At 40.1% G+C, this 26,219-nt stretch overlaps 1 protein-coding gene across 5 annotated transcripts in view; it reads right to left on the bottom strand.

Moving 5' to 3' along the window:
• The window catches only part of FAT3 (FAT atypical cadherin 3), a 635,879-nt gene that overhangs the window by 178,992 nt on the left and 430,668 nt on the right, over positions 1 to 26,219 (bottom strand). For all 5 annotated transcript variants that reach the window (XM_076002418.1, XM_076002421.1, XM_076002420.1 and 2 more), the window contains exon 4: positions 16,265 to 16,326. In XM_076002418.1, the coding sequence (XP_075858533.1) occupies positions 16,265 to 16,326 (62 nt within the window). The remainder of the gene's footprint in view (positions 1 to 16,264; positions 16,327 to 26,219) is intronic.

Here is a 26,219-nt window from a genome sequence, read left to right as displayed (position 1 = left end):
TGATCTTTGTATGTGACTTTCATGTCAACCTGACTTCCTTGGCAGTTAGGCTACTCTTGTCAGTCTCCCAAGGGTGCCACTTTTGTCCTTCTTTATGTCTCTGCGTAAATCATGAGATCATTTCTCTTCTTATCCAAGGCCCAGGTCAAGTCTCTCCTCTTCCTGGTAAGTCCAGTCCTTAACTTTATAGCACATACTAGTTGTTTCTCACAGTTGGGCACAGAATTTTATTAGGTACTTCCTACAGTTAATTAGCGCTTCACTTGTGTTATTCCACTGCCCCAAACTGCTTTAGGGTAACCTTGAATGTAATTATCATGCTTTATGTGCTAGAAACCCTTATGTGAGTGTGCATGCATGTATATGTCTACAGTTAATTATTAATATTTATTTTATCAACCATGTGCCATTAACCAAATCTCACACCAAATATTTGCATAGTTTCCTGACAATTTCCATTGATTTAATGTCAGTTTAAATATTCCCAGATATTTTATAACATTTCCTAATAAATTAGATTTTTAAAAAGTAGACTAGTTGTCCCATAAGCCCCAAATGAGATATAAGAAAAAGTTAAATATTTTGTTAGGTAACCCCAACTTCTCTTTTTAAAGAAGCAATAAAAATAAAATAACCATGACAACAGTTTCTAGAACAATTTGGTATTTCCCTTCGTACATTGTTCATTCATTCATTCATTCAACTAAATAGTTCCAGAGTGCCTATTAGAAGCCAGGAACTGTGTCAATACCAAGGATACCAAGGATATTATTGGTATTAAAACTGCCTGTATATAGTTTTCTATTAATCCTGGAGGACAATGTAACTTCATAGGAGAAAATATGTGGAAAACTGCCAGATATTCCAAAATCTAGTGATAGCTGCATTAGGCTGAGAGACAAACTGGGTCATCCTGATAAACCAACTTGTTCCAGGTCCTTCTGATTTCTATTCCAACCTCTCCCGTGGATCAAAGTTTGACTGAGGTTGGTCAGAGCTATTTAATTGTCCTAGATCTCAAAATTTCTTTATTTGTCTTCTTTTTTGCGTGTTGGAGGATTACCATGTGGATGGCTTGGAGGATAGACGTTGGGAAAACCAATACATTGAGCCGCTGAATTTTAGTGTGGGAAGTTTTTCTGCTTTTTAATGAATTCTTGGACAACGCAATGGCTTTGCTCCAAAAACGTCCTGCTGGAGTGGAGGATTATCTTACATGGGTCATTACACTTCCAAGCTTTAAGCCTCAGAATGAGCATTAAATTAAAATTCCCTGCACCTAGTAGGCAGAACATTGTGACACTCAAAAGATGTGAAAGTGCTAAATGAATTCTGAGCAATAATATTATCACCACTGCATATTTATTGAGTTCAACAGGGTGTTAAGTACTGTACAGATAATACAAGCAGTCTATGAAAAAAAAAAAACAGCAATAGTCTTAAAAGAACTCTCCCATTCATCTGCTTGAGGAAAAGACACTGTAACTAGACTTGTTAGAAATGCTCTCCTCTTTTCAAAAGTATCCTCAAGGTTCTTTATGCTTTTGTTTGATTTGAAAGTGGCCGATTTTCTACAGTTACCATTTATGAATGTGGCCAAGTCTCCCAATTTCAAAATTACCATAAGAATGCTGCAGGCATTAAACTGAAGAACTTCATCCCTTTGCGACTGGAAATTACAAACTGAGTTTTCTGGGAAATCTTAAATAAATCAGTTATAAAATATGATATACATACTATTAGGTTTTTAATTCAACTGGGAAAATATGCATTTTCAAAATTAATAATATTGGCCTTTTTAACTAGCCTTCAATTTTCTGAAAAATGCAACATTTGAATCCCCAAAGAACTTAAATAGTTCAGTTTTAAATTAAAGAGTGCAACTATTGAAAGTTAAAGCACAGAGCAAATTTCCTATTTTTAAACAAATCTAGATACAAAGAGAGGAAAAGTAGAACATACCCTGTATGTATTAATATATGTAAGAACCAATATGCATGTGGATGAGCACAATGAATAACTTTGCATATCCAAAAGTTAATTGAGTTTCAGAATCCTGACTTACTTTATTTAAATACCAGCCCATCAGGGTTAAGAAAAAAATTGAGCACTTTAGAGAAAATGGGTTATAAACTGTCATTGTTGAGTTTAGTGTTCTGACAACTTTGAAAGTAACTACAATGTAATTTCCCAAGTTGGTAGCTAAAATAATGGAACATCTGGATGCCATTGAAATGCATGACAATCAAGGAGAGAAGAGAAAAGCAGTAGGAACAATGCTTTTCCCCTTTGCTTATAATTCTTTGCAGTTTTGAACTCTTACTCCAAACCTCAGTTGTTGCAGGCAAGGGCAGCTCCCTTCTCAAAGATTCACTTATCATTTCTAAGATCACTGAGTCCATCTCTGGGCCTACTTATCTCTTCCAGCAGCTGTACTTTCCACCAGCTTACCTTAAGATTAAGTCTGCTATGTCAGACCTTGGGCCAGAACACGTGTGAAATGGTAAGCAGTGTGCACTGTTATATGTAAATTGGTCAGAGTGCGGATTTCAAGCTTGCAAGCTCTGGCAGGGCTTTGGAAATGTACACATCTCCAGATAACATCGTTTATTGAGCAACTGCAGAGTCATGCATTCTGTCCTTCTGGGGACAAGTAACCCTCCTGTGGATGACAGAATGAAGTTAAACTGCAAGAGTTCCAGATACATTTGTCTTTCCAGCTGGCAACCTATAGATGGTGCTTCCCTTCTATGGTTTCTGAACTGGTCTTGTCATCTGTTAGGTGTCTAAGGTTACATATTTATGTCCTTGGAAATATCTAGGCATAGGCCTGGATAGGTAAAACTTCTCCCAATAAGAACCAATTGAAAAGATTAGTTGAGATTTGTTTTTTCCTTCCTCTGTCTAAACACAATAAAGAGAGAAGACCATTTTCTTCAATTCAATTCAGCCAATGCTTACTCATAGTCTAATAAGTATAAAGTCAGTGCCAAGAAGAAGACAAAAATAGTTACTAAGGACCTTGTAATCTATGGTCTCTCAACAGACTCATATTTGTGAATTATATATTACTTTATGTTTTTACCCTCAAAAAGGGATATTTCATAGATGCATATTATTTTTCTTGCCCTCCCTTACTGAAAACCACATTTCGAGGTTGTCTGAAAGTGGAGTTTCTCTGAGAGCAGAGATGACTTACTCTTGGCATGCTCACTAGAGCCTTTCCAGAGTCCCTTTTGCTTAATAGCTCAACGTTGGACCCCATAGGGGATGGTGTGGAGGGAGTCGAAGGTTGCTCTTCCTTCTCCTGGTTCTGCTTGCATCATCTGATGGGATTTTGCTCTTAAACAGGGGAAAGCATATGTGCCCTCTCAAAGACATGTCAAGCGTCAGCTACAGTTTGGTTTGGATCCTTTCCCTCCTTTTACACTACAATGTGTCACCAGTAGAGAATGCAGGCAGCTATGCCAAATGTGAATGTCACTTGCATGCCCACATTTGGCAAATGTTTATCCAGATCTTTAATTTGGGATTTAAATAATCCATCATCTAGTAGATGACTTCTAAGGTACTATTTAGCTCTGAAATTTTATGATTCTGTAGGATTTACTTGAACTTTTGTGAAAAGATGTTTATACCATTTTGCCTTCAATGAGAAAATGTTATAAGGTAGAGTATTAATCTACACCAGAAGAGAAGGGAGTAGTTCATATTTGTGGGCAATCTGTTCAGATGTCTAAGGTTACATAATTAGGTTAGATGTTCAGGTTTCTGATATAATTTCCCAAATGACTTGAATTAATAAGTAGTTGGGATTTTTTTTCTGGAATATTTCAGAGATATTTATAAAAATTTTCTTACACTGTATCATTTTTCCCTCAATAAGTGAATGCTATAAGGTAGAGCATTGCAACTCCAGCCCAGGGATGGATTTTTGCTCATATTTGTGTGCAGTCTGATCAAGTGTTTGAAACAATCTGCTAAATTACGTTAGGTGATGTCCAGGGTCTTTTTTTCAGCTGATCCATAGGCAGAAAATAGGATTATTAAATGGCCTGAAAGTGGGCTCCAAACCAACCCTACAGAAGTGAGAATGGGGGTGTGGGGGACTGGGCTGTAATCATGCAGTCCTCTAGAAAAAGTGACGGGTGGTCCTCTAATGCAAACCCTACCACAGATTGCTATTTAATGAGGTCCCATGAAACTGAAAAAAAAAATAGCATACTGAATATGAATATATTAATATAGAAAAATTTACACAATAAGTTCATAAACAGAAAAGCTTACAAAACAATATGTACAGTATTATTACAATTTTTGGAGATTGTATGCAGGATTATATGAACTATATGTGTATATATGCATAAATGCCAAAAAAGGTTCTGAAAGATTATACACCAAAATGTAAAAAGTAATCATCATTGCATGGAGAAATTATGAGTGTTGTTAAATTTTTCCTATTTGCTTATATTTATGTCTTTCTCTCTCTTTTTTTTCACAATGAGCATATATTATATTTTATATGTTTCTCATATACCATAGTTACATGTTTCTAATTATTTTATAATTAGAAATAATTGTATTTTAAAAATCCTACCATAGGCACTGAGCAATTTCTAAAAAAAGATTTTTGGAATAGATTCTAATTTGCTTCCTTTCACTGCAGTATATATACACATGCTTTAAACCATTAGAAATTGAGTTCACTCTTCCTTACATGTTGATGTCCTTGTGATATGACAGGAACTTTAAAATGACTTGCTCCTGGAAGCATCATTTTAGAATATGGGTAAATGGTTTTTTTTTTTTTTTTTTTTTTTTATGTATCAAAACACACATCATGGGTCTGTCACGGCTTTGCACAGAGAGATTTGTAATTCTTCAGAAGTTGAGCAAGCATGCCCTGCCTACTGCTGATAGAGACAGAACAACATCTCCTGTTGTAAAAATGCTAAATAATAATAATAAAAAAAAAACCATCATGCTTTCTGGCTGAAACCAAACAAGAGCATCTCTAATTCCTGCATACCTCCAAAGCCTGTCTACTGTTGTCATGTCTCCCTGCCGGCAAGGCTATAATGTCGTCTTAAATTTAACTGCAGCCTTTCTGACATCTTTACCTAATGAGAAGAAGTCCTTAGGCCTTCGGATGGTAATGATGGAACATGTAAAGTTGAGACTTTGCCAAACTTATTCTCAAGTGAGAGGGAGCCTCCTCTATACCATGAAAAGAAAAATTCAGTCATTTGGTATCCTATAGAGTCAAAAGTTGCTTTCACATATTCAATTTAAAAACAAAATAAGAACAAATTAAGTCCCTTTTTATATGGAAAAGGCCAGAAGACATTCTGGACAGGTCAGAACCCTCTACTCTGTGGGTACTGGTTGCCCAGTTTAAAGTGCTTGCCTTTGTATGGCTTCTTAAGAGGGCTACTAATGAGTGCTTATCTATTTTTAAAAATATTGACCTTTTTCTATTATATTTGAAAGTAGTTGCCTTAAAGAATGTTTTATCTCAATTACACAATAGCAAAGTATACATTAGCCTGGAGCTTAGCCCCATGTCTCATTTTAAGATTTATCAGGATCTTTAAAAGTGTATAGTGGCATGCCAGGAATTATAACGGGATACCTCATGAAAAATCTAAGATCTTCCTTCTGAATTATATATTTATGACCTGCTGAGGATGATAGATTTCAGGTAGGTAAATGTGATTTAGGAACTGCTTTGAGGCTCTAAACACGAACTGGGGTTGGCAAGCAGCTTGGTGCAGGGATGCAGTGGGATGAAGCCCTTTCCCATCCTGCATGGCAGCTGACACCCCAAGAGCCCTGCAAACCTCATGCCTGCATGCCTCTTCTGCATGCTCAACCCTCTTTCTGTGGATCTCTGGACAGTACAGATCACTGTGCCCCTTGAAGCATGGATTATCTGATTTGTGGGTTACCTGGAGCCCTACATTTCAACTCAACCAGCATTCACTGAGTGCCCATTATGTCCTTAGCATTGTTCTAGATGTTGGGGTACAAAGAGGTATACTCCTCAGCTCTGGCCCTCCCTCCTACTGGTTACTGTCCCCAAAGGTAAGGCTAGGAAGAAAGAGGATGTGGAATCACTGTGCAGCTCATCTTGCAGCTTGCTAAGAGGGCCGAGAATAGCCTGAAGCAGAAGTGGAGCTTGGAACTACTAAGGGCATTGATTTTTAAATTATGACATCTGTTGCTAATATGAATATTAACCATGCTGTGGATTACCTCCACCAAGAATCTCCTGAATGCTCATATCCAGTTTATTATTTCTACACAATTGAGGTTCTGACATCTGAATGAAACACAAAAAAAATCCCATTAGGTGCTTAAATATTAAATATATGTACTGCATTAACAACTCAATAAAATGTAAAGCCTTAAAGGGGTTATGATTCTGAGGGGAAGCTTGGGGGTTAGTGACAAGGTTGGGTAGGTCTGGAGATAGCTGATCTGGGGAAATTAGCTATCTGTCCCATCCTATGCTCAAGACTAATTTACTGAACTTCTAGAATCTTGGGAATGCTACCACTCTGCCATTGGAGCTTGCATGCCTTAGTCTCCATCTCAGATTCTGGCTTAGAAAATCAGGGAGAGGGTCCACAGATCCAACAAGAGAGCCCCACTGACCTTCACAGTTCACAGCCATGACAGATCCACGGTTGACTCATTGCTCTACCTTAGGAGAATGAGCTGTTCCAACATAACATGCTAGAGTCCATTTAAATGGATGCTGGCTAATAGAAGCCAATAAATGTCTGAAATTGGGGCTCTTCTTCAGGAAATTAAAGAAGAAAGTAATATTCTTTTGATTATATACTATGCTTGAGAAATTTCTCTAGGTTCATTCATAGATGCCATCTTATTAAAGTACCATAAGTATATTCAACATCAATGAGTCAAACTATAAATACAATGCATAATATAATGCCCAAAGCGCTCTGAATTTTGTCCTAGAAGACTGCCTCAGGAATCACAAGGAACAGTTTTAAGCTTCTAATCATAATAGCTAACATAAATTAAACACTTAATATGTGCAGTACACATGCAACATGCTAATCCTTACAAAATCCTATAAAGAAGGTTATTATTTTCCCAATTTTATAGATAATGAAACCAGGGTTTAGATTAAGTAATTTGACTCAAGGTCACACAGTGGCTAGATCCGTCTGTCTCAAAATCCTGTGCTTTAAGCATCTCTACTACATATAGCAGAGGATTTGTTTGATATAGGTTTTAAAGGGACTATCACAATTAGGACATTGCTTTATAAGAGAAGTTTTATTTTTCACTAAGTCTTATTGAATAATAGTGTAAAATACAAACAGTGCTATATCCAAAAAATAAAATAACCAAATTTAGTACATGTTTTTTAAATTTTGAAGGAAGTGATAGTATTTGTTCCAACATACCAATCTATTTTCCTTGGCTCTGACACCCAGAGCCCTCCTGACATGTTTTTGTTATGGTCTTCTACATTCTAATGCTGACAACCCTCTTGATATTTCACTAAACCAGTCTTGCCACAAAATAAATGAGGTTGGTAGCCCCTGATTCGCCACAAGAGCAAGTCACTTGAAAGGTCTTGAAACAACAGCTCATTTGAACAAAGCTGCCCACTGTAGGAGGACGCAAGCCAAAGTAGATTTTCCTGATTATTAACAAAAACACTTGAGTCGAATCTCATGTTCTAAACCTGCTGCCATTACATATTTTATATTCCCACAGACAGACTTAATAAGTGTTCAACTGGGTCATACACATCTGGTGTTAGTCATGGGCTTTGGTAGTTTCTGAAGTGCTCGAATGAAATTACACCAGACAGATCATTCTGCAGTTCAGAGAGTGTGTGGCACAAAATAAACTAGGAAAGCAACACAAAGGAAAGAAGGAAAAAGGAGCCATGGAAGCAAAGGGTAGAGGATCAATTTACCATCACTGCACTACAGGGGAGAAGTCAGTATGGGCTCCCAGGATGTGCCGTTCTCAGTTGGGAGTTCTCATGACTGTTCAGAGCCATGCAGGAAACTCCACACCTCTTCTCTGAAAAGGGATAAGCCATTTGTGCAATATTACCCCTTCTGGGTAATAGGTCCCCTTCCCCCTGCTGCCAGAACCCAACCAGAGCTTGGGGATGTTATAACTGCTTGGCCCAGAAGACTTAAAGGAAGCAGCAGCATAGCACCACATTCAGAAACCATTCATAAGTGAAAACAAAGCAGAGCCTCAGTTCCCTACAGCTCGTGTGCACAGCTCGGCAAGCTGTGACCTGCCCGGAGCAATGATCTGCCCGTGCAGCCCGGGTGAGCAGAGCAGTGCCCGCAGCTCGTTTCCATCTCTGGGCTGAGCCGCTGCATGGAAGGACCTCCCCAGCTCCAAGTGAACAGGTTTCATCTACTGTTGCTCTACTAATTAATGTTCAGATTTAAGGGGAAGCAAAACAAATGCAACTTTTCACAAACAGGTAAATTAGAGGTGGTTATTTATGGAATCAAAGATTTTTTTCCAGACAACTCTCCTAGTGTATATAAGTGTTTGCCTGTGGATTATTAACCTGGAGGTTAACCAGGGGCACAGATAAACAACGTTAAAAAGTGAAGAACTAGTGCTGGCAGGAAACAGCAGACGAAATGCGCAGGCAACTCTATGTAATCTAAGGACCCAAAGCCCTTGCTCCTTTCCTCGGTTCAGACAGAGACGGTGTGAAGATGGCACTCAGCTGAGATCTTAACTGAGTCCTTACATGCTGTCATTTCCAACCTCAACAGGTTTCCTAAAAGGCAGCCACAGGCTCATCTCTTATTTTGTTATAGGCCCAAAAGGGCACATTTTAAAAAGATGTGGGGTAAAGAGGAGGTAAGAAACTAATTCCATTCTACAAAATATGTAAGTTGCTTACTTCATTGTGAGAAGATTACAAATTATGAGGCATGTAAGAAATCTCCCTTTCTATCAAATATCATAAAACAGGGGCTCATTGGCTTCCAGTATTAGAAAAAAAAGAAAGAAAGAAAGAAAGTTGTCAACATGTAATAGAAAGATTTGGAATGTAAACCTGATTTTGTTTTTTAGGGGGAAAAAAAGATTTTCTGATGAAAGTGGCCTGCCTGGTTCTGTACCTGCAGCTGGAAGAGCCTCTTTAAAGGGGGCAGGTGGGACCATATACTTCCCCCTCCACCTGTTCCTACAGGTGCTGTTCCTCTGAATTGCTCTCCCAGCTCTTGGGCATCTTGCAATCTCTGCTTCGAATGTGCCAGCTCTGAGAATTACTATTTGCTTTGAAAAGTTTGTTTTTAAGTGTCTGATTCAATATTTACTAGTCAACTGGGAAAATTAAGCGGTACATCTGCAATTCAACTGCTGGAGTATTGCAAAAAATAGCCCACACCAACCTGGACTGTTCTGTAGGATTAGGAATGGCAACCCTCACTCCTCCCCCAATAGGCATTCTACCACCACCACCACCCCTGTTAACATCATCATCACCACTATTATCACCAACCCCCCCTATTGTCACTACCATAATCACCACCACCACCATCACTGCCTCCACCACCATCACCAACACTCCTTGGAGTACCAAAGGCCACCCTTGACTAGCCTACTCATATGAGAATGAGAAAAGATGATTTGATTTGCCACCTTTCAATAAGACGATGGATATTTGGAGCCATATCTGTTCTATGAAGAGGGGAAGACCAATTGTGGACTTTAGTATGAAGTGGCTGTGTGACCTTGGATCTCTCTCCTCTTTTTTCTAGGTCTCAGTTTCTGTATCTATATAATTGGAGAGAACAGTTTGGAAGATACGAATGAAACACAGCTCCTTGACACCAAAACAGCAGCTAACCAAAGTGGCTCCCTAAGTAATCTGACGAGTTTAGTACTCTAATAGACCTTAGTGTGAACGTCAGAGGAAAAATCATATAGTGGGAAAAACACACTAACTCCAATAACATAACTTTGGCTCCTGGCCCAATGCCAGACCTTGAATAGGCATTTGAAAGCTTTTGAGAAAGGAAGAAAAAAACCGAAAGAGTGAATGACCATTAACTTACTGAAGTTGATACAATAAGAATGTTAACAACCAAGGCCAGAAAAGGGATGGTTGTGAAGAGAGAATGGAAGGAAAGGGTGGAAGGAGATCAGCCACCATGTCACAATGTCACAAGTCATTTATTTGGCACAGTTGTGCATGGTGCTGTCTTGGGGGCTCTGGAGCAAGAATCTGTGACCCCTTCTCCTCCTGAGGCTGATGCCTGGGTGCATGCTGCTGTTTTTATGCATGGACATGCCATTTTTTTGAGGGCCTACTGATGATATTCCTAAAGAGTTTTTTGAGGGTGGCAGAAAGAAGAGCCTAATGAAAGAAACTTCCATTTTTCTTAAATTATAAAAATGCAGACTGTTTAATGGGTTGAGATGGGCCTGCAGTTCTTCTCTACCAGAAATAATCATCATTTTAAAAGCAGATGTCTCCCAAAGTAAGAAACCACTAAAGGTGTACACTCATGGAAGAAATCAATTTGCATCCTAAGGCAAGAGGAAATGTTATAAAAACTTACTGAAGAGCAGTGTTTTTTCCCTCGGAAACTAAAACTATAAAAAGGGATGCTGATTTCAGACAGGAGGGAAAAATAGTCAACACGAATTGTATCTTACAGAGGGCGATGGATGAGTTCGTTAAATGGACAGATGCTAAATAATATACATTCCTACAGATCTAGCAAGCCCTCTGTAATATGTTTTGTTATTTGTGCCAGCTTCCCCATAAAATCTTGCCACGTTCCCTGGGCTGCTCCAAGTGGTATGCACACACGACATAATTTCTCATCCTCTGTCTTCATGCTGGCTGCTGGGGCCTTGTCATCTTTTTTGATTTGCAAATGAAATACTCTCTGTTCTCTTTGGGAGACTTTTATCAGAACCAGCCAGCCCTGAACAGAGAAGCATTTCAAGATCAAAAGGGAGGCAAAATAATACTCTTTCAGCAAGCAAGATAAAGATTCACACATAATTAAGCCAGGACTATAGGATTATTTAAGTAGATATATCTTTTAAGAATAATCAAACTGCTATAAGCTAGTCAAACGACTGGAGCCAGTACAGAAAAAGAAAGGGAACTGACAAGGAGTTTGTTGAGGACAAGGGAAGGGGAGGGGAGGCGACAAGGCACGGGTGAGTGGGTTCTGTGTGTGCCAGGCTCTCTCGGCAGTTTATCTATGAGGTGGCAATTATTAACCCCCATTTTACAGATGAGGAAAAAGAAGATAGAAGTTAATTGAACTTGGCAAAGCTCATGCAGATGGAAAGAGGCAAAACATTCCTCCTTTCTGTCTCGAAACCCATGCTTTTCCCTGTGTGTTAACATCCCCTTCTCCGTGATCTCATTTAGGAGGCGAAGTAAAGGCCTCTTAATGTAATCATCCATTGACACAGTTATTGAGTATCCCGTTTCCAGGGTGCTGACCTAGGTGCTCTGAATACAGAGATGAGCAAAACAGTCTGTGCTGACCGCAAGCACCGTTTGTGGAACATACACTGTCTAACGGCCAGCGTCCAGAACACGGTTCACCTGTCATTTCATCTACTCTTTACACCAACCTTAGGGTAGGAATTGTTATCCCCACTTTACAGATGAGGGAAACAGGGTCCAGAGAGGTTCATCAACCCATCTAAGCTCTGAGAGCTGTACCAGAACGTGATCACAGGCAGGCCTGAATTTAACATGCAAGCTTTCCTGCACACCTTGTATTCACTCTCTTGATAAATCAAGTTTCATGCCCACAGGGAGCTTAAACATCTCAGAGGTGAGAAAACAGTCCATATAAGTGATTATATTATAAGAAAGAGTTAGTGCGTTTATTCCCTGTTTCGCAGCTGCCTTCCCTGATAATGAAGTAATCAGGGCCAGCATCACAACCACTAAGCTAAAACATTAATTCGCTGTTTAGTTTATGGATCCATTATCAACTCTGCATCTATATGCTAGAATTAGCCTTCTGTCTCCTCTATAATCATAACTGGGTATCAGGGAATGCATATGACTTAGAGTAAGTGAGCTAAAAACTCTCTATTTTTGAATTTGATGGTAGGGAGAGAATATCAGGCCAATATTTTCACATAACAGACTTCCAAACCAGGCAAGAGTTAACATGTAGAATTCACCAAAGAAGTATAAGCTGTACTTGTGAATTTCCCTACAGTTCTTTGCTGCTCTTATTGCCTTAGAAAATCCTTTGGATTCTGATAATGACAATCCTTCTTTTATAGTCACAGATTTAAGGCAAATGCTCTACAGACTCAAAAACGCTTACAGCCCATACACAGTCAAGCTAAATATCTTAAACCTATGTACAATGTCAACAGCATACAATTAAAGTGCTTTCTATCATGGGGGTAGCAAACTACAAATAAATCACTGATATCACTATTCTCCTGGTTACCTTCTCAGAAGTGTACCTGCCAGGTAAGCTTCTAAATAGGTCTTTTCAAGAAGAGTCAATTTGACTTTATTGGGAAGGAGAAGAAATACAGGCAGAAGTTTAATATGAGTTTAAGAGGAGCATATGGTTATCTTGGCAAGTAAAGACTCTCCAGGAGGTTAATTACCCACACTCGGGCCTTACAACTCACAAAATGTATCAGTAGTAACAAAATCTGTGTACAACAGAGAACTCTACTCTGCGCTCAATGAAATTATTTTACTCATTTTGTGCAGGGCAAAGGCCGTATTCCTTCTGTGGTGATCCATTTAGAAAAAAAGAAATGAATGTTGTTCAAGCTCTGGCAGCAATGTTATATATATAAAAAAATAACATGAATCGTACAATTTAGAGAGTGAGAGAAAGAGAGTGTATTGGGGGGAGGGAGAGAGAGAGACAGACAGAGGTAGAGAGAGGGAGAGAGGGAGACAGAGGGAGGGAGCGAGGGAGGGGGAGGGAGGAGAGAGAGAGGAGAGGAAAGGAGAGGAGACAGAGGAGGAGAGAGGAGGAGAGAGAGGGAGAGAGAGGGAGAGAGAGGGAGAGAGAGGGGAGAGGAAAGGAGAGGAGACAGAGGAGGAGAGAGAGGGAGAGAGAGGGAGAGAGAGGGAGAGAGAGGGAGAGAGAGGGAGGGAGAGAGAGAGAGGGGAGAGGAAAGGAGAGGAGACAGAGGAGGAGAGAGAGGGAGAGAGAGGGAGAGAGAGGGAGAGAGAGGGAGAGAGAGGGAGGGAGAGAGAGAGAGAGAGAGAGAGAGAGAGAGAGAGAGAGAGAGAGAGAGAGAGAGAGAGAGAGAGAGATTGAGGTTCAGCTGGTTGCTGGAGAGGGCAACGGGGTGTGCTGGAGGCCAGGCTGGCATGATTCAGATGACCTACAGTTTTAAAAATATCCACTCTGAAGACTTTAGAAAAGCCAGTGTGCTGCTTGTTAGCCGGGATCATGATGGGATTTGTGTTAGACAACAATTCGCTTCTTGACCCATTGCCCTCACCCTCCTTCAAACCACCATCACCTTTCACCTGGATCTCTATAAAAGCTTCCCCACTTATAGTCCTTCTCCCCACCCCCTACATATCTCTGCCTAGCAGGGCAGCCAGCCATGCCTTATGATGGCAGTCATATCCGGCCATCCCTGCTTAATGGCTTTCCACTGCACTCAGGACAAAATGCAGTATCCTTGCCACAGCCTTTCTTTGTTTTCCCAAGTTGATTTCCCATCACTCCACCTCCTACCCTGCGCTGCATCACACCCCCGCCCCCCATTATACAGGCCTCGCTTCTGTTTCATGGACACAATCTTGGCATCCTGTCGCCAAATGCACCAAATATCAGCGCCTCGAAAAGCCCTCCTAACCAGTCTACTGAATGTTGTCTACCAGTCCCGGACTTTCGGACATTGTCACGGAACTGTCTTTTGGTGGCCTCAGAGAGTTTGTCTGTGCAGTCACAGCATTTATTCCTTTATCACGTGCCTCCCTGCTCACTCTGTGTCCCCAGCACTTGGGGCAGTCCCTGGTATACAGGCTGAGTCCAGTAGCTGGCACCTGGGCTCCTTCTGTATTTCATTGGCCTGGAGTTACTATCCTTCCTGGAGCAGTGAGAGGAAGTAAAATCTTTAGGAGGGTTCAGGTATTATATTACCATATGATAATAATTAAATCACAATGATTATTACTATACTTTCCTGAGCCTCTACTTAGCCCCAGATACTGGAGTGGATATTTTATACATATTTTATATTTTAATCTCCCAATAACTCTATGAGGTTGTTAATTGCCATGCTATCCTGCTTTCCTATGCGGATTATACCAGGTATACATTGACTATCCCTGATCCAAAGATTCGAAATCTGAAATGCTTCAAAATCAGAAACTTTTTGAGCACCAACATGATGCTCCAAGGACATGTTTATTGGAACATTTTGGATTTTGAATTTGCAGATTAGGGATGCTCAATTAAGTGCGACTAAAATATTCCAAAAATCCAGAATACTTCTGGTCCCAAGCATTTCTGATAAGGGGATATTCAACTGTGCTGAGAAATGATGTTCTAGATCCCAATCTATGTTGGTTCAAAGTACCAAAATGTTACTCAGTACTAATGTAAGTTTGTAAAGGATATGGAGCCATTAAGGGTTCTTTTGAGAAGTAAATTCAAATGCTTGGAAAACACTCTTCCCTTGTTTCTCTACCATAGATCGAACCTGTATCAGTCACACTCTGAATCACACCCCCCGGACAGCAGACACCACTGTGCAAGGAACAAGACAGCGAGTGATCTCAGCCAGGTTCCCCAGGTAGTGAGAGGCCTCCCTGCTTCCTGCTGGGAGGTAATGAGTTCAACTCTCTAAGAACACAGCCTTTCCAGGTGTCCTGGACTCTCTTCTGGAGAAGAAAGCAGCGCAGAAATATAATATAATAATATGCTATTATTTGGCAAATGTACTCTAATTCCAGACCAGGTAAGTACTGCAGCCCATTAATATAATTTTGAGAATAGAATTATTATAATTATTTTTTGGCAGCCTGGAGTCTTTTATCTTTAAGAGATGATAGCAGTGTTTTAAAAGGATTATCATAGTGCTGCATAGTAATTCCTTATTATGTGTAATGCTTTACGAGTTTTGAAAATGCTTTGATACGAAATATAAGGTTTGATTCTAATAGTGATCCTTTGAGGTATTTGGGATAGTAATTATCTGCCAGATTTCACAGTAGGGGAAACTGAGGTCTAAGGCAATTAAATAGCATCATCCAAAGCTTCAAGCTAATCAGATCAGGGCGGCTCCAAGACCCGAGTCCTAACTTCTAGTTCAGTGTTCTTTAAATAAGTCATTACTGGAGAATGGACTTAAAGGAGGATACCAGAAGAGATTCTACATGTGATTTGATGGGTGTGTGGTGTGTGTGTGGTGTGTGTGTGCACGTGTGTGTGTTTGTGTGTGTGTGTGTGTGTGTAGGAACGGTGAATTTCAGTATGTGGTTCTTAGGAACTAAAAGATTATTTTAGAAGCATGGGCACATATAAACCCTTAGCAAAGCCCTAAGTGCTAATCATTGTCATCTGTTCCATGTCACACTTTCACTCTTAAATCACAGTGTCATATAAACCACCCAGACATCAAGCTTCCCAGTAAAGATGCTCGATATGTATAGAAAGAATGTTCTGCAAAGCTCTTCCCTATCTATTTTCTCATCTCATGTGGGTTTTTTTCCCTCTCCAGAAATAATGCTCTTAGAGTTTATATTGCTGCTGTTTCTGTCTTAATGAATTATAGGAGTTCATTTTATGGTTTCAGAAACAGTCATCTCGGGTAATGACTCAACCAGCAGCCATCTCCTCCTCAAGCCACTGCCCAAGATGAGAGAGGAGGAGGACGGCAATGCACTTCTTCACCAATGGTGTACTTTTGCTCCTTCTCTTTTTACATCTGTGTCCCAGAGGCTCACAGGGCTCTGCTCCTGAACTTTCTTTTCTGATTATTGACAAAAGAGCCCTCAGTCGAGGCAGAGATGCTAGCACACCTGCCTGTGTTTAGCAAAAGGCAAAAGCCGCTCTGCTAACCTTGCTCCACACAGAGGGGCACCTTGGGAAGAATGCACCAGAAATCCCTAAATGCTGAATAAATCAGACCAAGAGAAATATCTTCATTTTGAAACCCACTGTTCAAATATTTTAAAGTTCTAGTTTATTCTGAAGGTTAAAGAAGTTTAGTAAAAGTCAGTTTTAATGAATTCCAGTTCCCTCTATGCACTTACCTCCAGAAAATGTTCTGCCTGCTGTTCTCGATCCAATTTCCTTGAAGTTGTTGTAATCAGACCTGCAGTAGAAATGAGAATATTTGACTTTTAAATATCTGGGGCAAGTAGCTTACTGAGCGTGGGAAACAAGTCCAGTTAAAGGAAAAGCAAAAGTGGTGGGGAACAGTAACTTTCCAATCAATCCCCAGTGACAATCCGAATGGTCTCAGGAATTATTCTTAACAGAAGATAAAATTTACAAAGAAAACCCGAAAAAATTGTTTCAGTTCTTTCTACCACCACTGAGGTATTGTAATCACTTCAGGGATATAAAAACTCACTAAAGAACCATTGTTTTTCTGATAATGAGGAGTTTCAATGATTCATTTGCATATGACTAAAATTCTACAGTAGGAACCTCATTAAAGATTTTAGAGTTCTTAAACAATTAATAAGTTGTTTAGGCTGATTAGATTCAGGCTACAAACAGCATTTTCTTGTTTAACTTTTATAAGCTTATATAATTTTTGTTATAGGTGACAAAGAAGGTTATTTCGGTAGTAACTACTTGTACACATAATTATTTCAAATTTAATAACTCTTACACACCAAAGATCTCATACTGTAATTTTATCATTTTGTTTTATGTGTTTGATTCTTGATATGAAATAAGTTCCACATGGAAAATACCTCTTTATCTTTTCTTCCAATGGTGTTTTTTTCATAAATGAATCACCCCTTTGAGTATAAAGACAAAGAAAAGAAAATGAGAAGACAAAACCTTCAAGGCCTCCCAGCTTATTGCACCAATTTGTCTTTTGCAGGTTTTATTATTCGTATTGTCAAATGGCAATTAGGAGGTCAAATTTACTTTCCATTTCTCAATTCCACAATGTCCCTAAAGAGAATACGAGTTGGGCTGTTTTCATGGTAGATTATAATAGACAAGGAAAGAACAGAGAAAATCAGATGAAAAGCTTGTTCCCAATGCTAGTGAGGAAGGTGAAATATGGAAAGGGTATTTCGCTGGGGCCCGAGGAGGAGCTGTTGACCTCAAGCTTCTGTCCTATATAGAAATGGTGGGTGTGAGTACACGGAGTTTAGAGAAAGCCAAGAAGAGACCACTGGAAATTAAATGGCTCCCCATGGCCCTCAAAATAATTTCCCGTTAAGGTTAGCATGGCTGTTTACAAGGCTGCCCCCTTGTGCCCCACTTCTACACTCCCCACTGGAGGGAAACCTGTGTTTCTACTGCACAAATGATCTGCCTTCCTGTGAATTCCTTCTGGAATGAGCCCTACCCCACTGCTTCACCCACAGATTTTTCTTTTCTTTTCTTTTATTATAAATTGACAAATTATAGTTGTATATATTTATGGGTACAAAGTCGTGTTAGGATGTATGAATACCACGTGAAATAATTAAATCAAGCACATTAATATATCCATCACCTCAAGTACTTTTTTTTTTGTAGTGAGGACATCATTGCTGAAATTTAGCAATTTTGAAATGTGCAATACACTAGGATGAGCTATATTCACCAAGCTATGCAACACTATACTGAGCTAGATTTTTAAAATGTAGGTCAAGTGTTAGCTTTTGCCAGTCCCCTTTAACAGGGTTAGATGCCCATCTCTCATGCCTCCATGTAACCAGTACTCCACCATCGTTGTTCCTTGCCCTATGCTAGAATCCTTTGTGCATGTGTCTGTATTTTCTCACTAGACAAATTGACCGAGTTTCTTCATGGGAAGAGCCTGTCTTTTGATTTGGAGGCGCTGGTGCCCACCTCGTTCCCCACTTAGAACAAAGAATAGGAATTCATTAATGTCTGGTTATGGTAAGTTGCTGTGGAAGAGATGGATTATGTTCTAATCTTTAGTTTTGCTACAGACTTAGAATGTGTTCCTTTAGGAGGGTATTGTTTTGTGTGTGGAGAGTGTATCTGTGGGTGGGGGAGCTGTGTGTGACATTTGCAGTCATTTAAATCCATTTACAGAGTTCCTCTGTGTAAATGGAGCAATGCAGAGGCACTCTTGGATATAACGAGCTACTACTATCAGAGACCATGGGATTATGGAAGACTGCCGCCAAGAGTTTCAAGTGAGAGGATCAGTGACTTCCCTTCCCTAGGTGACCACCAGAATCACAGGGGAAACTAAAAACATGGATTTTGTCTTCCCCATGCCATCCCTCATTTGCTGCATCAGAATCTCCTGGGATGAGGGCTGAGAGGGTCCTCTGATTCTAAGACAAAGGTGCTAATTCCTCTATCTTTTGTTGAATCTCATTCTGACTCTTACTGACATTAGTTCGTTTGCCACCCCCCCCCCCCATCCAAGAATGACGTACACTGAGCTGCTCTTGCCTCTGGGTCAGGCCGTCAGGCTCAGTGTGTTCATTTTGGGTGGGGGAATGATGTGTGAGGGCACTGGTGGGTGGGGTGATGAAGGAGGAACAAAGGGGACATAGCTCTGATTCATACTGACGAAGGGTCTGTGTGCTTGCACCAGTGGGCGTCTAACGTGAATCTGACACCTTCATTTTCAGGCCATTCTGTCCAACAAGGTAACATGTCACAGAGGCTCTTTCTAAGTAGTGAGTAACTGTCACAAGGAAGGGGAGGCTTTCATGAAGCCTCACCTATTAGATGACACACTGGGAATGAGACATGCTTGTTATATTGAGGCCATGAATGGGTCAAAGGGCTGTTGGCTTCTACCCTGCTGCTCTTCCAGGCACAAAAGACCAGGCCCCCTTTGCCTTCTGTTCCCCTGAGGACTCTCGTGTCATCGCAGGTCCTACTTGCCCACTGTGGTGTGACTGTGCACAGGAAAGAGGTCAGCTTCCTCTCCTATTGATTCTTTGGGGTCACCCTTTAGGGGATTCACTTATTTTCACAATGCCCAAGTATAACTGGGAGAGCAACATGGTCTCTCCTTCCATCTGCATACCCTCACCAGGATGCGTTTCTCACATGTTGATCAGCCAACAGAGAAAGAGACAGGCTTCCTGAAAAGTCTGAGACACACACACAACGCTGAACCTGGAGCTGTGAGGAAGCCAGGCGGTTTCTGTTCCTGGAGCAAAGATGCAGGAAAACCTCTGCAGGTTTCAGTTCTTTGGGCTTCTACCACCTTTATTTTCATAGATATGAAGTAAAAGACAAGAAAAAAAAATCTAAAAGTGGAAATGAATAGGAAATCAGATGAGGTAGGGGGATAGGCCCACTAACGGGTATAAGGTTTCTTTTTGGAGTGATAACGTGTTCTAAAATTATAGATCGTGCTGACAGTTGCACAATTCTATAAATACTCTGAAAATCACTAAATTGTATACTTTAAATGGGTAAATGTTATTATATGTAAATTATATATCAAAAAAGCTGTGAAAAAATTGGTAGAAAATCATAAACCCTGACTTTTAGGTTTAACAAGTCTTTCATGTTTGGAAAAGGTAGACACTTAAAAATACTAGAATGAATGAACGAGTTAGTTTAGGAATCAGGCATGAAGAACGGTTTGAATGAATAGAGTAATTAGGTTTGTCTATGGGAGTCTAGAACATAGAAACATTGAACTTTTTGGATTAAAGCAACAACTGGTAGTTATTTGCACCGAAAAATATAATAAATCTTGTTCTCAAGCCAGGACTAAACCAAGAAGGAGCAAAAGCTTTCTTCCTTCTAAAGCTTATACTTATGATGAGCTGTGTGCATAGCACCTCAGTGGCTCTGTCACTTTTTACAATCAGAAAGGGATGCAGCGAGTCATCCTTTACGGGCCAGAGGAATTAGTTAAAATTATCAAGGCTGCATTTTCATTTTTAACTACTTTGTTGTAGCTGAATGCATTTGTATCTCAGAATAGAGAAGATGATAAAACAAAGCAACCTCCTTTTTCAGCCACTCTGACTCATCACTGTGGAAGGCAGCCCCCATTCTGTAATCTATGCAAGAGAGAGGCATGCACATCACACATGAAACTGTAGACCCACTGGGCACAGTAAATTGAGGACTGACATGATGAAATTGAATTTCAAAAATAAATCATAGGCAAGCTTTTGAATGTGGTTTGGAGATATAAACAAACACATCATTTGATATAATTACATATGCAAACCTCCAATTTAGGAGGGGAATTATGCCAGTCCTAAGTGAATGATACTCAGTGAGGGTGGGTGGGGGGGGAGCATATGGCTGGAACCATGCAATTATTTTTAAAAATGGCTGCTTTTGATTTTTTGTTGTGGAGACAGGAGAATCTAACAATCTCTCTCTCTCTCTCTCTCTCTCTCTCTCTCTCTCTCTCTCTCTCTCTCTGAAAAGCAGCCTGAGCACAAAAATGTGGCTGCCTGTTCAAAAGAGAATTCAAAATGTTCTAAGTAGTCATAGTCGGAGAAGTGATACTTTTAAGGATGACATCTTTTCCTGATTTTTCTCCCTATGGGTGTCCTGGGTCGCAGCTGTGTAATCTATTGCCAGGACATTCACGTTTTCTTTAAGTGCCTCTTGAAGCAGTGCAGGTCTTGGCTGTTTCAGCAGAATTCTCCAAGACTGCTGGAAGCCAGATTTAGTATTTAAAAAAAAATGACTAGAATTATCAGCCCTGTGAACTACAATTAGTTCTTGCTCTGTTTCTCATATCCCATTTCCTCTGCTTACCATTTCTCCACGTCTACCCTCAGCTATGGCATAAACCCCTCCCCATCCTTTCAGACAGTTCAGGTGTTACCTTCTATGTGAAGCCTTCTGGGACTTTTTCTACTGTCGCATGTTGCTTGTAACTCACCTATCGTCTGGTTCTCCCTCTAGACCACAGTTTCAGAAGGCAGAGACTTTGGGCAGGTAAGCCCAACGACTTAGATCAGTGCCTGCTACATCTGTTGAATAAAATACGACTTTTACACCACACATTTTGCTCTGTAAAAGAGTCAGTCTTCCCTAATAGCATACAGCAAAAGGACAGGGAATAAGTCTTATTCATTTAATGTTCCTGGTGTTCAACACAGAAGCTAGCACATTGTAGGTATCAGACCAAACTTGTCTGAATGAGGGTGATGCGAATGCAGTCTTCCAGAACTCTCAACATGGTTTTATTATACGGAGTGGCCATCATGGTTCCAATGCATAAGAGTTAAATTTATCTGAATGCTCTCCTCCATTCTTTGAATAATGTTAATGTTTTCTCAGTTTTTGGAGGTCATTAGAGCAATTCCTGATAGCCTTTTTTTTATAAAATTTAAATTGGTGATTAAAAATTATTAATGTTTAATCTTATAAACAAGGGCTTTGTGGCCTTCTGTGGTTCTCCCGCATCTTAATTTCTACCTAATATAACGATAAAGGTGGGAGAATAGTAATATAGTAGTATCCAGCATTTACTGAGTACTGACTGTCTACCAGGTTCTAAACACTAAACAGTTCACCTACATGATCTCATTTAATCTTACAGTAGCTCAGATATCATATAGAATAAGAGCACACATTAGTTTTTTTTAAAAAGCGGATGTAATACACACCTTCACTCCAAATTTAATTTTTCCTCTGACCTTGAAATTTCAAAGAAATGGGAACTACTTTAACTCCACTTACAAGAGGAAACTGAGTTAAATAACTTGCCCAAAGTCACCAATGATTCTGCCATAATTCAAACCCAGGCACTCTAATTCTGAATCTTCTTCATTGTCTCTCTAGTGGGAGAAGATATGGGGTATTATCAAAGTCACCTACCTAAGATTCAGGAGACACAAGTCTCTGTACAGGTTCTGTTACTATAATAACTGGTCATGAGATCACAGGCAATCACATTTTATCTTTAGGCCTCAGTTTTCTCCTCTAGGAATGTCTTAAAACCTCTTTACACTGTGGTGAGTCTAGAGTAATATTAAAAAACATTGGAAGAAGATCACTCTTCTTCTTCCTTCCCTGCTCTCTCATCTAAGTCCACTTTCTTCTCAATGGTCCTGAGCTCAGCTGTGCAAGGCCTGGGTGGGTCACCTGGTCAGGAACATGTACTGAGTTTTGGTTTTCATTTGTCCACAGAATCAACATAGAATTAAACATGCAAATGCATAATTCTCAAAAGGGGGCAAGTAAAGATATCAGTTAACTATAAATGTGTGCTTTCAAGTAGAGGTGAAAAACCACATATTTTGGGTTTTTCCACATTTATTATTTCTTCCACAATTTTCACCTCTCTTTTTAGCCCATTAAGGAGCCTTAAAATGTTCCCTGCAGGTTTTACACATGGACATAAGGCTGTGCACTGAATTTGGAAAGGAATGAAATGGATGCAAAGTAAATGCAAATTTCAGGATTAAAGGAAAAATTAAAGTTGGAGTGAAGACATGTATTACATCTATTTTCTTACATATTTTCTTAGATTATATGATATTTATTTGAAAAGAAAAAACAACCAGAAAGAAAAATAATATACAAGAGCTACATCATCAGCTAAAAGGGGGTTAACGACAAGGATTCTGGAAACTGGCCCCATGAGACATGCTTCTTAAGTAAGGGCTGTTTCATCAGGTGTAAAGATTTGACATTGCTCAATTGAACACGCAGTGCCGCTATTAAATTTTCTTAAGAAAATTTGACAGGGGAAATCACCCATGGAGCTTCAGCCTGCAACTTGGACTTTTCTTTATAAATAGTGATTTCCATGATGCTAATAGAAGCTTTAAAACTGTAAAAGTGAGGGTGCATTTTAAACCAAAGTATGAAGATGCTATGGGTCAAACATGGTTTATAACTGTTGGTTTTCCGTAACAGATAACGTCTCATTTCTTTCTTTGTGAGCCAATGGATGGCATTTATGAATTCTGCCTTAGCAGCAGGGAAATCTCAGGCAGCACTCTTCTGCCAGAAACATGTTTCCCTGTGGATTCAGGATTCTGCAGCCGCTACAGGTAGCAAACGGAACAAGCCAGCTTGTGAAGGGAAAGTGTCGATGCTGGCACAGACCTTGCAACTTCCCATCAGTCCTAGTTGACAGATGGAGTTGCCCAGAGCCTGGAGGGAGAGTTCCAAAGGCTCAAGCAAGCCCTGCTTCCTCGTTGTACTACGCATTATAAACTAGATCGATTAGGTCAAGCAACTTGTCATCAGAGTGAAGGATGAGGTAAGGCCAACAAGAGAGGGAGTAATGAAGATGACATTGTGTAGTGGGCAATACTTTCAAATGCCTTCTCCTTTGCATAGTCCTTCCTGGACCTGGTGGTCCTGCCACACACACCCACATGCACATGTATGCATGCATATGCTTAGGACCAGAGATGCCACGTACGTGCCTAATTTTGCCGGAATACCTGGATACTTCCCAGTTCCATCTGTTCTCCCCTCAGTTCCTCTCATCACCAGTCCCCACAGCCCTCCCTCCCAATCGCACAGAACCCTCCAGCTCTGCTTTCTGATGTGGCCTAGATGAGGAGGCATTTATGTACCTGAAGAAGTCTCTAGGCTATTAAGCTAAACCTTGAATACCATATTGGATTTCTTCAGAGAAATTAAGCTGCAGATGGTGAACCAATATTAAGGATGTCGTATGAAATGATGCCATCTTTAGGTGCCATTAACATACCACTGATGTGTGTGCTCAGATGTGCAATATGGCACGCTTCTCTCCCTTTCTCTTCCTGCCAAGTGTTGTTTTTTTTTTTTTTTGCATAATTCTGAATATCAGATAATCAAAATAAGGAAGCAGAAGTGGCTGGAAATCTAAATCCACTATATAGATGGGTCTTAGAGATTATCTAGTCTGAGAAGTGTTGTGGTATACTGGTTAGCAGTACACTGACCAGTGCTCAGGCTCTGCAATCAGACTGCCTGGCTCCCCTCCCCAGTCCCACCCCTGGGCAGCTGCACTTCCTCGGGCAAGTGACTTAGCTACTTCATCTGTAAAGTGAAGCTTATTAAATTAAAGAATCAATTTAAAATGCTTATCTTGGTTCCTGGAACATACTAACTGCCAAAGTAATATTACCCTTATTATCAGCTCCAAGAATAATGCCTGGAGCATCATGTGTGTTCAATTGTCTAAGCGCGCTTCCTTCCCTCCTTGAGAGTCTCCTCAAACATTTCTAAACATTTGGGCAACAAAAATGATAAAATGTTTGCTCTTCACCCTATCGTCTGACAGATAAAGATATTGAGGCACATAGTTTACGTAAGTTGTTCCTAAGACTTGTTGATAACAAACTCTTCATCCATGCATTGTCAAATGTTGTTGAGAGAATAACATATACCCTTGCTACTCAGAGTGTGGCAGGGATTCGCATCATGAGCGTTACCTGGGAGCTGGTTAGAAATACAGAACTGTGGTCTCCTCCCAGACCTAGGTGATCTGTAGGCACAAGAATTGTAAAACACCTGGCTCTAGATCGTTGTGGGTTTTCAAATATGGCTGTGCATTGAAATCGCCTGGGGAGTTTTAAAAAATATTGATGTCAGGATCCCACACCCAGGAATTCTGAATTATTTTGTATAGGCTGAGCCTAGGCATGGGAATTAAAAAAAAAGTCTCCCAGGTGATTCTAATATTCAGCCAAGGGTGAGAATCACTGTCTATATAGTTGTCCTGGATGATGGGGTTATGGTAACTAGTTTTTTTGACTTACCTAAATGGTCTAGCTTCCCCACCATCAACAACACACAACTTTATAAACAAAAGAATTTAAAGGCTAATAAAATAGAGGCACCAGGAACATAGTCTTTTGTATGTCCCCATCTGATTTCCACAAAGTTCTGTTCTGAACCCTCTTAGCAAAGGACTAAACTACATGGTTGCCCTGTGTGTGTTAACTTTAGATCTGACACCTGCTTCCTGTCCTCCCTTACTATGGACTTATCTCAGCTACAGTTTCACTTCTTCATTTGGGCATCCTTTCTTTTACTGCCTGTAGCATGACACCCCTCCTAGCTTTATCTGGCCCCAGGAATCTCCTAGGAGAGATAAATCACCACCTCCACAGTGATGTTCCCTTTTCCCCACAAATGCACATTTGGACACAAGGCATATTGGGAAGACAAAGAAGATACAACAGTAAGTCCTGATATTTTCACTCAGGGAACTAACGATCCAGTGAGGGAGGTGGACATGCACTAGAATGACTATGGCACAAGATGCAATCTAATGCACACCCTAGGCAACTCTGAGTGTTCTGAAGAAGGAAGGATCAATGCTGAATTGTGCAATTGGAAAAGATAAGGGAATGAATTACATTTGTACTGGTCTTCAATGGTTAATAAGAATCTGATAGAGAGCTGGAAAAAGTTAAAATGTCAAATCTCCACTTGAGATTATTGGGACAGAAGCATAATGAAAAAGGTAAAAGATCCTGGCTCTGATTTTTTTTTTTTTTTTTTTTTTTTAGACTGGGCCTTGCTTTGTCACCTGGGTTAGAGTGCAGTGGCATCATTATAGCTCACTGCAACCTCAAAGTCCTGGGCTCAAGTGATTCTCCTGCCTCAGCCTCCTGTGTAGCTGGGACTATAGCCGTGCACCACCATGCCCAGTTAATTTTTCTATTTTTTGTAGAGACTGGGCCTCCCTCCTGCTCAGGCTGGTCTGGAACTCCTGGCCTTAAGCAATTTTCCCATCTTGGCCTCCTAGAGTGCTAGGATTATAAGCATGAGCCACCATGCTCAGCCATGGCTCTGCTATATTTTAGCTGTATGAATAAGGATAAGTTATATGACTTCTCTGGATCTCAGTTTTGTCATCTCTGAAATGGGGGTAGTACTAGGTACTGAACAGACTTTGTTAGAAACAATACAGATGAAGTGCTAAGCATGGTGCCTTGCAATTTAGCAGCTGCTGTTTAAAAAGCAGAAACAGCATTCTATAAAAAGCAGTGCATTATATTTTCTTTTTATTAAAAACCCTAAGAGCAATGGGGTGCTATTCTTTTTTTTTTTTTTTTTGAGACAGAGTCTCACTTTGTTGTCCAGGCTAGAGTGAGTGCCGTGGCG

This window comes from Microcebus murinus, chromosome 4, assembly GCF_040939455.1.
Source record: "Microcebus murinus isolate Inina chromosome 4, M.murinus_Inina_mat1.0, whole genome shotgun sequence".
Classification (NCBI taxonomy): Eukaryota; Metazoa; Chordata; class Mammalia; order Primates; family Cheirogaleidae; genus Microcebus; species Microcebus murinus.
Note: the sequence above shows the minus strand (reverse complement) of the source record. Positions and strands in the feature narration are given on the sequence as shown.